The 13,137-nt window shown below is 56.0% G+C and overlaps 1 protein-coding gene across 2 annotated transcripts in view; it reads right to left on the minus strand.

Moving 5' to 3' along the window:
- Positions 1–3,533, minus strand: part of cacnb2a (calcium channel, voltage-dependent, beta 2a) — a 43,796-nt gene extending 40,263 nt beyond the window's left edge. For both annotated transcript variants that reach the window (XM_072450977.1, XM_072450970.1), the window contains exons 1-2: positions 3,498–3,533; positions 2,370–2,462 (exon numbers count right to left, since the gene is read on the minus strand). In XM_072450977.1, the coding sequence (XP_072307078.1) occupies positions 2,370–2,462; positions 3,498–3,527 (123 nt within the window). In that variant the 5' untranslated portion in view covers positions 3,528–3,533. The remainder of the gene's footprint in view (positions 1–2,369; positions 2,463–3,497) is intronic.
- Positions 3,534–13,137: the final 9,604 nt, after the last annotated feature.

Below are 13,137 nucleotides of genomic sequence, written 5' to 3' on the forward strand. Positions count from 1 at the left end.
GCTCTCTCACTATTAAGTGCTGTCTTTCTTAATTCTGTTTTTAGCATTGCACTATATTAAGAAGTATTATTATTCATGGTCACAGGGGCTTGGATGGTTTCCCAGGATGCACCAGACTCTTGGAGCACTCTGGATGGGTCTAAAGAAACTGTAACTCTTTTATTACACTAAAGGGAAGAGAACTCAAATCAACCAAACAGGAGGCTACAGCTGCTAATAATAACATCTGAGGACAAATGAGCCGTTTAAAAATGTTTTTTTAGCTTGATCTAAAATACAGACTTCACAAACTTTCATGATTTTGGAAGGAAGTAATTTGATGGCTAATATTCTAAATTTAGCTGATGGTATAAGGAAGTGATCTATGATCATATCTGGCATAATAAATGCAACATAATTCTGTTTTGTCCCCTTGGAAACATTAAGGTGCAGTGAGTTCTCTATTTGACATGATTGTAAATGTGATGCTTTGTACACTAATGCCAAAGTTAGAAGTGTCTCCAGAGATGGAAGTACAGTTACATTTACTCAAGTGCTTGGGTAACTTTAACACCATACTTTTTGTAATACATTTGACGGTTTAACAGTAATAGTAAATGTTTTGGTTACTCTTCCATTGCAAGTCTATACATGTTTTCATATTCGTTACAATGAATGGAAATTGTATTTTTTGACCTTCAGATAACTTAGATACTCATATACACATTTTGTGGTACATCTTTTGAAATTACCAGATTTTGTGCATTATTTAATGTTTTGTCCATTCGATTACATTCACTTCAAATAATCAATTTGATGGCATTTATCTACCCAAGCATTACTCAAACTGTGTAACACTGGTCATTTAGGTGGAACGCCAACACCTCTTAATTTCTAAGATAAAACTACTGTGGAAATGGCGTATTCTTAATTAAGACCTGGTTTAGACTTACTTAATTCAGCCCTAAAATAGTCCTGTTATAGACCTTTTGGGGGATTTTGATCTGGTGGTCTTCAGCAAGCCAAAACAATATTGACTTGGTGTAAAAAGTTAACGTTATAAATTGTTTCAAAGTGCCATTTGGTAGATATTAAAAAGAAGATTGTTGGGCTTCAGAGGAAGAAATTACACTGTTGTTTGTGTTAAATGGCTATGATTAAAAGACTGTGTTCATGAAATCTATACTGAAAGCCATTTTTATCTTGTATAAATCGGAATTGGATAGAAAGTCAAGATTGATCAACAGCCATCTCATCCAGCGCTGTCAAAACTAGAACTAAAGATGCAGAAACAGTATGATTTTTTACAAAACAACATTATAATAACCGACTACATGTGAATAATAATGAACTAAACGCTGTAAAACGAGCTTCAGTGCAGTTCATCCTCCCCCATACTTTCTCAGGCCACAGTAACATGCCAGCCTACACACTCTGCCCTTTGCCTTCTTCTTCTATGAATCCACAGCGACTCTTCTTCCAGCTCAAGGCAAATATTCAATAAACAAATTAAACATTACAGTACAAGCTGGAGTTGTTAACTGGAGACATGACTAGATCTGTGCCGGGTCGGACAAAAACAAACACGCAAAGATGTATTTTACAGCGTCTTAAAAGTGTCACACCAGGAGGAATGACATCAAACTCATGACGAGTAGCGCAAGGTTAGATCAGCGTCAGAGTTTCCCGGAACTCTGGTACCTCTGCTATTTAAAATCTAACCCTCTATGACTAAAGGAATTTGGGAACGTGATGGCCTGAATTAAAACTGTGTAAACTGAGAAGTTACTGGAAATGACGGTCTTCTGCTACTTTCTGGCACACTTTCTGACTAAGATTTAACTGCTTTTTAAAAGATTTGTTCTTTTATCCTCTCCATCCTCTCTCAGACAGTCATTTTTCAAAACTTTCACTCTCTCAATTGATAAGACACTCGATGCCGAAGGACAAAAGCTGTGGGAACACACATACTCCCAAGGGTGCTCGGCGTGGCTGTAAATTCGTGCTGTTTTGGACCAACTTAACAGGGAGACGTTTCGCCGTGTGGCCTTGAGCGAGCGCACACAGGAGAGATGCTCTGATCCACCCCAGCACTCGCGCCTCCGTGCCAAAGACAAGATATGTGCCTCCTCCAAAAAAGGCAGAAACATTTAGGAAAGGTTGAGATCCTGCTGCAGGTTGGCTCAACAAAGAACAGACGCTGCAAATCATCCAGTCTCTGCGCCAACCAAAAGGCTTTCACATTTTGTCCCAGGCGATGTTTACAATCTCCGTGCTGATGGATGGTGATGACTAAAGCGGGCCTCTCACGCCCGTTTGCACTAGTAAGAGCTTCAGCCTGTTGCCTGTGTGTTGTTTGGAGCAGGGGCCGATCAGCTGAAGGTCCTTACCTGGCGAACGAGACTGTTGGTGGTGGTGTCAGAGGAGGTGCTGCCATCGGAACCTTTAAATCGACCCTTTCTCCGAGCTCCGTTGCCTTGAGGCTGTAACTGCCAAAACAAACAGTCATACTCATACATTATGTTATTGCTGGGTTTCAGATGGCATCACACCATTCTACAGGCCAATGATATTTAATACAGAGAGCAGCTAAAATTAATACTGTTGAAATAAAGGGGGTTTTTTTGTAATACAAGAAGTTAATGGGTTTAGTCACCAATATCAACATTTGTGAATTTACCTAATGCCAAAGTACAATGTGATTAACTGCCCGTGAGGGAACGACATCATCACATTCTAGAATCTGAAAACGATCAATTATATACTTGAAATATGCAAGAGGTAGGACTGTCTTAAATAACATGTTAAAGGTTCCGGATGTAACCTTTTAGTGGAGGGGGGTGTCCACCACTTGCTTGTCTCATGGAGATGTTATTGCTTTGCCTGGAATGTTCTGCATATGACTCTCTCACATTTATCCATGGGTTTCAGAATGATGAAAAACTAGGGCCGCTGCCATAGCCATTAACAATTAAAACAATCATGTATTTTCAGTGTGAAAAAGTCCTCAAAATGTGTATGGCAGGAAAATTAAACCATAAATTAAGGTGTGTTTACTGCTGAAACAATCATTGGAAAAACATGCATTATTCTTGTGAGAGAGATCGCCTCTCCACAGATCTGAGCAGTAACCAGTCAGTAAGTTTGATGCCATACTGTGGAACCAGGCAAAGCAATCACATCTCCATGGAGACAAGAAGGTGACGGACCCTCCACCATAACAGTTACACAGTGTACCTTACACAAAAAATAAAAACATAAAAGCCTATATGTATGTATGTATGTATTTATTTATTTATTTATTTAACAAGTGTGCTATTGTGCATAATGACAAATTAATTGTGTCTTAACTTAATTATTCGCTTAAACTTATTACAGCCAATCAGAAGAAAGTATTACGCTGACAGAGACAAGTACGAGGCTAAATGGGCTTTAGCTCTAACTTAGCTTTGACAAATGTTATCACATGAAAAGTCCGTTTAAATAAAGAATATGACAAAGTTTCTCCGATGACTTACTTGAAACAGCGCCTGGTCCGCAGAGTCCATGTGTCGGTTAGGCATAGGGTCAGGATGGGGTCAGGATGGGGTCAGGGGTCAGGATGGCGCTGAGTCTCACCGGTGGACGCACGTGAGCACGTGGGCTCTGCTGTTTCCCATCCGCATTTTGTGTCAATTCAAATCTTCACATTATTTGTTTTCTGCTGTCGGCGAAAGTGAACCTCGCTCTCAGTTGATCGCGCCAAACTTCATCCAGTGAGTCAGGAGAGAGGAGGAGGAGCAGAGAGGAGGAGGAGCAGAGAGGAGGAGGAGCTGAGAGGAGGAGGAGCAGAGAGGAGGAGGAGCTGAGAGGAGGAGGAGCAGAGAGGAGGAGGAGCAGAGAGGAGGAGGAGCTGAGAGGAGGAGGAGCTGAGAGGAGGAGGAGCAGAGAGGAGGAGGAGCAGAGAGGAGGAGGAGCTGAGAGGAGGAGGAGCAGAGAGGAGGAGGAGCAGAGAGGAGGAGGAGCTGAGAGGAGGAGGAGCAGAGAGGAGGAGGAGCTGAGAGGAGGAGGAGCAGAGAGGAGGAGGAGCTGAGAGGAGGAGGAGCAGAGAGGAGGAGGAGCTGAGAGGAGGAGGAGCAGAGAGGAGGAGGAGCAGAGAGGAGGAGGAGCAGAGAGGAGGAGGAGCTGAGAGGAGGAGGAGCAGAGAGGAGGAGGAGCTGAGAGGAGGAGGAGCAGAGAGGAGGAGCTGAGAGGAGGGGGTGCAGAGAGGAGGAGGAGCAGAGAGGAGGAGGAGCTGAGAGGAGGAGGAGCAGAGAGGAGGAGGAGCAGAGAGGAGGAGGAGCAGAGAGGAGGAGGAGCTGAGAGGAGGAGGAGCAGAGAGGAGGAGGAGCTGAGAGGAGGAGGAGCAGAGAGGAGGAGCTGAGAGGAGGGGGTGCAGAGAGGAGGAGATGAGAGGAGGAGGAGCTGAGAGGAGGAGCTGAGAGGAGGAGGAGCAGAGAGGAGGGGGAGCGGAGAGGAGGAGCTGAGAGGAGGAGGAGCTGAGAAAAGGAGGAGCAGAGAGGAGGAGGAGCTGAGAGGAGGAGGAGCAGAGAGGAGGAGGAGCAGAGAGGAGGAGGAGCTGAGAGGAGGAGGAGCAGAGAGGAGGAGGAGCAGAGAGGAGGAGGAGCAGAGAGGAGGGGGAGCAGAGAGGAGGAGGAGCAGAGAGGAGGAGCTGAGAGGAGGAGGAGCTGAGAGGAGGAGGAGCTGAGAGGAGGAGGAGCAGAGAGGAGGAGGAGCTGAGAGGAGGAGGAGCAGAGAGGAGGAGGAGCTGAGAGGAGGAGGAGCAGAGAGGAGGAGGAGCTGAGAGGAGGAGGAGCAGAGAGGAGGAGGAGCAGAGAGGAGGAGGAGCAGAGAGGAGGAGCTGAGAGGAGGGGGAGCAGAGAGGAGGAGCTGAGAGGAGGAGGAGATGAGAGGAGGAGGAGCAGAGAGGAGGAGGAGCAGAGAGGAGGAGCTGAGAGGAGGAGGAGCTGAGAGGAGGAGGAGCAGAGAGGAGGAGGAGCAGAGAGGAGGGGGAGCAGAGAGGAGGAGGAGCAGAGAGAAGGAGCTGAGAGGAGGAGGAGCTGAGAGGAGGAGGAGCAGAGAGGAGGAGGAGCAGAGAGGAGGGGGAGCTGAGAGGAGGGGGAGCTGAGAGGAGGAGCTGAGAGGAGGAGCTGAGAGGACGAGGAGCTGAGAGGAGGAGGAGCAGAGAGGAGGAGGAGCAGAGAGGAGGAGGAGCAGAGAGGAGGGGGAGCAGAGAGGAGGAGGAGCAGAGAGGAGGAGCTGAGAGGAGGAGGAGCTGAGAGGAGGAGGAGATGAGAGGAGGAGGAGCAGAGAGGAGGAGGAGCAGAGAGGAGGAGGAGCAGAGAGGAGGAGGAGCAGAGAGGAGGAGCTGAGAGGAGGAGGAGCTGAGAGGAGGAGGAGCAGAGAGGAGGAGGAGCAGAGAGGAGGGGGAGCAGAGAGGAGGAGGAGCAGAGAGGAGGAGCTGAGAGGAGGAGGAGCTGAGAGGAGGAGGAGCAGAGAGGAGGAGGAGCAGAGAGGAGGGGGAGCTGAGAGGAGGGGGAGCTGAGAGGAGGAGCTGAGAGGAGGAGCTGAGAGGACGAGGAGCTGAGAGGAGGAGGAGCAGAGAGGAGGAGGAGCAGAGAGGAGGGGGAGCAGAGAGGAGGAGGAGCAGAGAGGAGGAGGAGCAGAGAGGAGGAGCTGAGAGAAGGAGGACCTGAGAGGAGGAGGAGCAGAGAGGAGGAGGAGCTGAGAGGAGGAGGAGCAGAGAGGAGGAGGAGCTGAGAGGAGGAGGAGCAGAGAGGAGGAGGAGCAGAGAGGAGGTGGAGCAGAGAGGAGGAGCTGAGAGGAGGAGGAGCAGAGAGGAGGAGCAGAGAGGAGGAGGAGCAGAGAGGAGGAGGAGCAGAGAGGAGGAGGAGCAGAGAGGAGGAGCTGAGAGGAGGAGGAGCTGAGAGGAGGAGGAGCAGAGAGGAGGAGGAGCAGAGAGGAGGGGGAGCAGAGAGGAGGAGGAGCAGAGAGAAGGATCTGAGAGGAGGAGGAGCTGAGAGGAGGAGGAGCAGAGAGGAGGAGGAGCAGAGAGGAGGGGGAGCTGAGAGGAGGGGGAGCTGAGAGGAGGAGCTGAGAGGAGGAGCTGAGAGGACGAGGAGCTGAGAGGAGGAGGAGCAGAGAGGAGGAGGAGCAGAGAGGAGGAGGAGCAGAGAGGAGGAGGAGCAGAGAGGAGGGGGAGCAGAGAGGAGGAGGAGCAGAGAGGAGGAGCTGAGAGGAGGAGGAGCTGAGAGGAGGAGGAGATGAGAGGAGGAGGAGCAGAGAGGAGGAGGAGCAGAGAGGAGGAGGAGCAGAGAGGAGGAGGAGCAGAGAGGAGGAGCTGAGAGGAGGAGGAGCTGAGAGGAGGAGGAGCAGAGAGGAGGAGGAGCAGAGAGGAGGGGGAGCAGAGAGGAGGAGGAGCAGAGAGGAGGAGCTGAGAGGAGGAGGAGCTGAGAGGAGGAGGAGCAGAGAGGAGGAGGAGCAGAGAGGAGGGGGAGCTGAGAGGAGGGGGAGCTGAGAGGAGGAGCTGAGAGGAGGAGCTGAGAGGACGAGGAGCTAAGAGGAGGAGGAGCAGAGAGGAGGAGGAGCAGAGAGGAGGGGGAGCAGAGAGGAGGAGGAGCAGAGAGGAGGAGGAGCAGAGAGGAGGAGCTGAGAGAAGGAGGACCTGAGAGGAGGGGGAGCAGAGAGGAGGAGCTGAGAGGAGGAGGAGATGAGAGGAGGAGGAGCAGAGAGGAGGAGCTGAGAGGAGGAGGAGCTGAGAGGAGGAGGAGCAGAGAGGAGGGGGAGCGGAGAGGAGGAGGAGCAGAGAGGAGGAGCTGAGAGGAGGAGGAGCTGAGAAAAGGAGGAGCAGAGAGGAGGAGGAGCAGAGAGGAGGAGGAGCTGAGAGGAGGAGGAGCAGAGAGGAGGAGGAGCAGAGAGGAGGAGGAGCTGAGAGGAGGAGGAGCAGAGAGGAGGAGGAGCAGAGAGGAGGGGGAGCAGAGAGGAGGAGGAGCAGAGAGGAGGAGCTGAGAGGAGGAGGAGCTGAGAAAAGGAGGAGCAGAGAGGAGGAGGAGCTGAGAGGAGGAGGAGCTGAGAGGAGGAGGAGCAGAGAGGAGGAGGAGCAGAGAGGAGGAGGAGCAGAGAGGAGGAGGGGCAGAGAGGAGGAGGAGCTGAGAGGAGGAGGAGCTGAGAGGAGGAGGAGCAGAGAGGAGGAGGAGCAGAGAGGAGGGGGAGCAGAGAGGAGGAGGAGCAGAGAGGAGGAGGGGCAGAGAGGAGGAGGAGCAGAGAGGAGGAGGAGCAGAGAGGAGGAGGAGCAGAGAGGAGGAGGAGCAGAGAGGAGGAGGAGCAGAGAGGAGGGGGAGCAGAGAGGAGGAGGAGCAGAGAGGAGGAGCTGAGAGGAGGAGGAGCTGAGAGGAGGAGGAGCTGAGAGGAGGAGGAGCAGAGAGGAGGAGGAGCTGAGAGGAGGAGGAGCAGAGAGGAGGAGGAGCTGAGAGGAGGAGGAGCAGAGAGGAGGAGGAGCTGAGAGGAGGAGGAGCAGAGAGGAGGAGGAGCAGAGAGGAGGAGGAGCAGAGAGGAGGAGGAGCTGAGAGGAGGAGGAGCAGAGAGGAGGAGGAGCTGAGAGGAGGAGGAGCAGAGAGGAGGAGGAGCAGAGAGGAGGAGGAGCAGAGAGGAGGAGGAGCAGAGAGGAGGAGCTGAGAGGAGGGGGAGCAGAGAGGAGGAGCTGAGAGGAGGAGGAGATGAGAGGAGGAGGAGCAGAGAGGAGGAGGAGCAGAGAGGAGGAGGAGCAGAGAGGAGGAGGAGCAGAGAGGAGGAGCTGAGAGGAGGAGGAGCTGAGAGGAGGAGGAGCAGAGAGGAGGAGGAGCAGAGAGGAGGGGGAGCAGAGAGGAGGAGGAGCAGAGAGGAGGAGCTGAGAGGAGGAGGAGCTGAGAGGAGGAGGAGCAGAGAGGAGGAGGAGCAGAGAGGAGGGGGAGCTGAGAGGAGGGGGAGCTGAGAGGAGGAGCTGAGAGGAGGAGCTGAGAGGACGAGGAGCTGAGAGGAGGAGGAGCAGAGAGGAGGAGGAGCAGAGAGGAGGAGGAGCAGAGAGGAGGAGGAGCAGAGAGGAGGGGGAGCAGAGAGGAGGAGGAGCAGAGAGGAGGAGCTGAGAGGAGGAGGAGCTGAGAGGAGGAGGAGATGAGAGGAGGAGGAGCAGAGAGGAGGAGGAGCAGAGAGGAGGAGGAGCAGAGAGGAGGAGGAGCAGAGAGGAGGAGCTGAGAGGAGGAGGAGCTGAGAGGAGGAGGAGCAGAGAGGAGGAGGAGCAGAGAGGAGGGGGAGCAGAGAGGAGGAGGAGCAGAGAGGAGGAGCTGAGAGGAGGAGGAGCTGAGAGGAGGAGGAGCAGAGAGGAGGAGGAGCAGAGAGGAGGGGAGCTGAGAGGAGGGGGAGCTGAGAGGAGGAGCTGAGAGGAGGAGCTGAGAGGACGAGGAGCTGAGAGGAGGAGGAGCAGAGAGGAGGAGGAGCAGAGAGGAGGGGGAGCAGAGAGGAGGAGGAGCAGAGAGGAGGAGGAGCAGAGAGGAGGAGCTGAGAGAAGGAGGACCTGAGAGGAGGAGGAGCAGAGAGGAGGAGCTGAGAGGAGGAGGAGATGAGAGGAGGAGGAGCAGAGAGGAGGAGCTGAGAGGAGGAGGAGCTGAGAGGAGGAGGAGCAGAGAGGAGGGGGAGCGGAGAGGAGGAGGAGCAGAGAGGAGGAGCTGAGAGGAGGAGGAGCTGAGAAAAGGAGGAGCAGAGAGGAGGAGGAGCAGAGAGGAGGAGGAGCTGAGAGGAGGAGGAGCAGAGAGGAGGAGGAGCAGAGAGGAGGAGGAGCTGAGAGGAGGAGGAGCAGAGAGGAGGAGGAGCAGAGAGGAGGGGGAGCAGAGAGGAGGGGGAGCAGAGAGGAGGAGGAGCAGAGAGGAGGAGCTGAGAGGAGGAGGAGCTGAGAAAGGAGGAGCAGAGAGGAGGAGGAGCTGAGAGGAGGAGGAGCTGAGAGGAGGAGGAGCAGAGAGGAGGGGAGCAGAGAGGAGGAGGAGCAGAGAGGAGGAGGGGCAGAGAGGAGGAGGAGCTGAGAGGAGGAGGAGCTGAGAGGAGGAGGAGCAGAGAGGAGGAGGAGCAGAGAGGAGGGGGAGCAGAGAGGAGGAGGAGCAGAGAGGAGGAGGGGCAGAGAGGAGGAGGAGCAGAGAGGAGGAGGAGCAGAGAGGAGGAGGAGCAGAGAGGAGGAGGAGCTGAGAGGAGGAGGAGCAGAGAGGAGGAGCTGAGAGGAGGGGAGCAGAGAGGAGGAGGAGCAGAGAGGAGGGGGAGCTGAGAGAGGAGGAGCAGAGAGGAGGAGCTGAGAGGAGGAGGAGCTGAGAGAAGGAGGAGCAGAGAGGAGGAGGAGCAGAGAGGAGGAGGAGCTGAGAGGAGGAGGAGCAGAGAGGAGGAGGAGCAGAGAGGAGGAGGAGCTGAGAGGAGGGGGAGCAGAGAGGAGGAGCTGAGAGGAGGAGGAGATGAGAGGAGGAGGAGCAGAGAGGAGGAGCTGAGAGGAGGAGGAGCTGAGAGGAGGAGGAGCAGAGAGGAGGAGGAGCTGAGAGGAGGAGGAGCAGAGAGGAGGAGGAGCAGAGAGGAGGAGGAGCTGAGAGGAGGAGGAGCAGAGAGGAGGAGGAGCAGAGAGGAGGAGGAGCTGAGAGGAGGAGGAGCAGAGAGGAGGGGGAGCAGAGAGGAGGAGGAGCAGAGAGGAGGAGCTGAGAGGAGGAGGAGCTGAGAAAGAGAGGAGCAGAGAGGAGGAGGAGCAGAGAGGAGGAGGAGCTGAGAGGAGGAGGAGCTGAGAGGAGGAGGAGCAGAGAGGAGGAGCAGAGAGGAGGAGGAGCTGAGAGGAGGAGGAGCAGAGAGGAGGAGAAGCAAAGAGGAGGAGGAGCTGAGAGGAGGAGGAGCAGAGAGGAGGAGGAGCAGAGAGGAGGAGGAGCAGAGAGGAGGAGGAGCTGAGAGGAGGAGGAGCAGAGGAGGGGGAGCAGAGAGGAGGAGGAGCAGAGAGGAGGAGCTGAGAGGAGGAGGAGCTGAGAGGAGGAGGAGCTGAGAAAGGATGAGCAGAGAGGAGGATGAGCAGAGAGGAGGAGGAGCTGAGAGGAGGAGGAGCAGAGAGGAGGAGGAGCAGAGAGGAGGAGGAGCTGAGAGGAGGAGCAGAGAGGAGGAGGAGCAGAGAGGAGGAGGAGCTGAGAGGAGGAGGAGCAGAGAGGAGGAGCTGAGAGGAGGGGGAGCAGAGAGGAGGAGCTGAGAGGAGGAGGAGCTGAGAGGAGGAGGAGCTGAGAAAGGAGGAGCAGAGAGGAGGAGGAGCAGAGAGGAGGAGGAGCTGAGAGGAGGAGGAGCTGAGAGGAGGAGGAGCAGAGAGGAGGAGGAGCAGAGAGGAGGAGGAGCTGAGAGGAGGAGGAGCAGAGAGGAGGAGGAGCAAAGAGGAGGAGGAGCTGAGAGGAGGAGGAGCAGAGAGGAGGAGGAGCAGAGAGGAGGAGGAGCAGAGAGGAGGAGGAGCTGAGAGGAGGAGGAGCAGAGGAGGGGGAGCAGAGAGGAGGAGGAGCAGAGAGGAGGAGCTGAGAGGAGGAGGAGCTGAGAGGAGGAGGAGCTGAGAAAAGGAGGAGCAGAGAGGAGGAGGAGCAGAGAGGAGGAGGAGCTGAGAGGAGGAGGAGCTGAGAGGAGGAGGAGGAGAGAGGAGGAGGAGCAGAGAGGAGGAGGAGCTGAGAGGAGGAGCAGAGAGGAGGAGGAGCAGCGAGGAGGAGGAGCTGAGAGGAGGAGGAGCAGAGAGGAGGAGCTGAGAGGAGGGGGAGCAGAGAGGAGGAGCTGAGAGGAGGAGGAGATGAGAGGAGGAGGAGCAGAGAGGAGGAGCTGAGAGGAGGAGGAGCTGAGAGGAGGAGGAGCTGAGAGGAGGAGGAGCAGAGAGGAGGGGGAGCAGAGAGGAGGAGGAGCAGAGAGGAGGAGCTGAGAGGAGGAGGAGCTGAGAAAAGGAGGAGCAGAGAGGAGGAGGAGCAGAGAGGAGGAGGAGCTGAGAGGAGGAGGAGCTGAGAGGAGGAGGAGCAGAGAGGAGGAGGAGCAGAGAGGAGGAGGAGCTGAGAGGAGGAGGAGCAGAGAGGAGGAGGAGCAGAGAGGAGGAGGAGCTGAGAGGAGGAGGAGCAGAGAGGAGGGGAGCAGAGAGGAGGAGGAGCAGAGAGGAGGAGCTGAGAGGAGGAGGAGCTGAGAAAAGGAGGAGCAGAGAGGAGGAGAGCAGAGAGGAGGAGGAGCTGAGAGGAGGAGGAGCTGAGAGGAGGAGGAGCAGAGAGGAGGAGGAGCAGAGAGGAGGAGGAGCTGAGAGGAGGAGGAGCAGAGAGGAGGAGGAGCAGAGAGGAGGAGGAGCTGAGAGGAGGAGGAGCAGAGAGGAGGAGGAGCAGAGAGGAGGAGGAGCTGAGAGGAGGAGGAGTAGAGGAGGGGAGCAGAGAGCGAGGAGGAGCAGAGAGGAGGAGCTGAGAGGAGAGGAGCTGAGAGGAGGAGGAGCCTGAGAAGAGGAGGAGCAGAGAGGAGGAGGAGAGAGGAGGAGGAGCAGAGAGGAGGAGGAGCTGAGAGGAGGAGGAGCCGAGAGGAGAGGAGCTGAGAGGAGGAGCAGAGAGGAGGAGAGCTGAGAGGAGGAGCAGAGAGGAGAGCAGAGAGGAGGAGGCTGAGGAGGAGGAGCAGAGAGGAGGAGCTGAGAGGAGGGGAGCAGAGAGGAGGAGCTGAGAGGAGGAGGAGCTGAGAGGAGGAGGAGCTGAGAAAAGGAGGAGCAGAGAGGAGGAGGAGCAGAGAGGAGGAGGAGCTGAGAGGAGGAGGAGCTGAGAGGAGGAGGAGCAGAGAGGAGGAGGAGCAGAGAGGAGGAGGAGCTGAGAGGAGGAGGAGCAGAGAGGAGGAGGAGCAAAGAGGAGGAGGAGCTGAGAGGAGGAGGAGCAGAGAGGAGGAGGAGCAGAGAGGAGGAGGAGCAGAGAGAGGAGGAGCTGAGAGGAGGAGGAGCAGAGGAGGGGGAGCAGAGAGGAGGAGGAGCAGAGAGGAGGAGCTGAGAGGAGGAGGAGCTGAGAGGAGGAGGAGCTGAGAAAAGGAGGAGCAGAGAGGAGGAGGAGCAGAGAGGAGGAGGAGCTGAGAGGAGGAGGAGCTGAGAGGAGGAGGAGGAGAGAGGAGGAGGAGCAGAGAGGAGGAGGAGCTGAGAGGAGGAGCAGAGAGGAGGAGGAGCAGAGAGGAGGAGGAGCTGAGAGGAGGAGGAGCAGAGAGGAGGAGCTGAGAGGAGGGGAGCAGAGAGGAGGAGCTGAGAGGAGGAGGAGATGAGAGGAGGAGGAGCAGAGAGGAGGAGCTGAGAGGAGGAGGAGCTGAGAGGAGGAGGAGCTGAGAGGAGGAGGAGCAGAGAGGAGGGGGAGCGGAGAGGAGGAGGAGCAGAGAGGAGGAGCTGAGAGGAGGAGGAGCTGAGAAAAGGAGGAGCAGAGAGGAGGAGGAGCAGAGAGGAGGAGGAGCTGAGAGGAGGAGGAGCAGAGAGGAGGAGGAGCAGAGAGGAGGAGGAGCTGAGAGGAGGAGAGCAGAGAGGAGGAGGAGCAGAGAGGAGGGGGAGCAGAGAGGAGGGGGAGCAGAGAGGAGGAGGAGCAGAGAGGAGGAGCTGAGAGGAGGAGGAGCTGAGAAAAGGAGGAGCAGAGAGGAGGAGGAGCTGAGAGGAGGAGGAGCTGAGAGGAGGGAGGAGCAGAGAGGAGGAGGAGCAGAGGAGGGGGAGCTGAGGAGGAGGAGCAGAGAGGAGGAGGAGCTGAGAGGAGGAGGAGCAGAGAGGAGGAGGAGCAGAGAGGAGGGGGAGCAGAGAGGAGGGGAGCAGAGAGGAGGAGGAGCAGAGAGGAGGGAGCTGAGAGGAGGAGGAGCTGAGAAAGAGGAGCAGAGAGGAGGAGGAGCTGAGAGGAGGAGGAGCAGAGAGGAGGAGGAGCAGAGAGGAGGGGGAGCAGAGAGGAGGAGGGAGAGGAGGAGGAGAGAGGAGGAGGAGCTGAGAGGAGGAGGAGCTGAGAGGAGGAGGAGCTGAGAGGAGGGGGGAGCAGAGAGGAGGAGCTGAGAGGAGGAGGAGATGAGAGAGGAGGAGCAGAGAGGAGGAGCTTGAGAGGAGGAGGAGCTGAGAGGAGGAGGAGCTGAGAGGAGGAGGAGCAGAGAGGAGGGGGAGCAGAGAGG

The sequence above is a fragment of the Eucyclogobius newberryi genome, unplaced genomic scaffold (assembly GCF_026437365.1).
Source record: "Eucyclogobius newberryi isolate DKJ021-1_F unplaced genomic scaffold, fEucNew1.0.hap1 SCAF_18, whole genome shotgun sequence".
Classification (NCBI taxonomy): domain Eukaryota; kingdom Metazoa; phylum Chordata; class Actinopteri; order Gobiiformes; family Gobiidae; genus Eucyclogobius; species Eucyclogobius newberryi.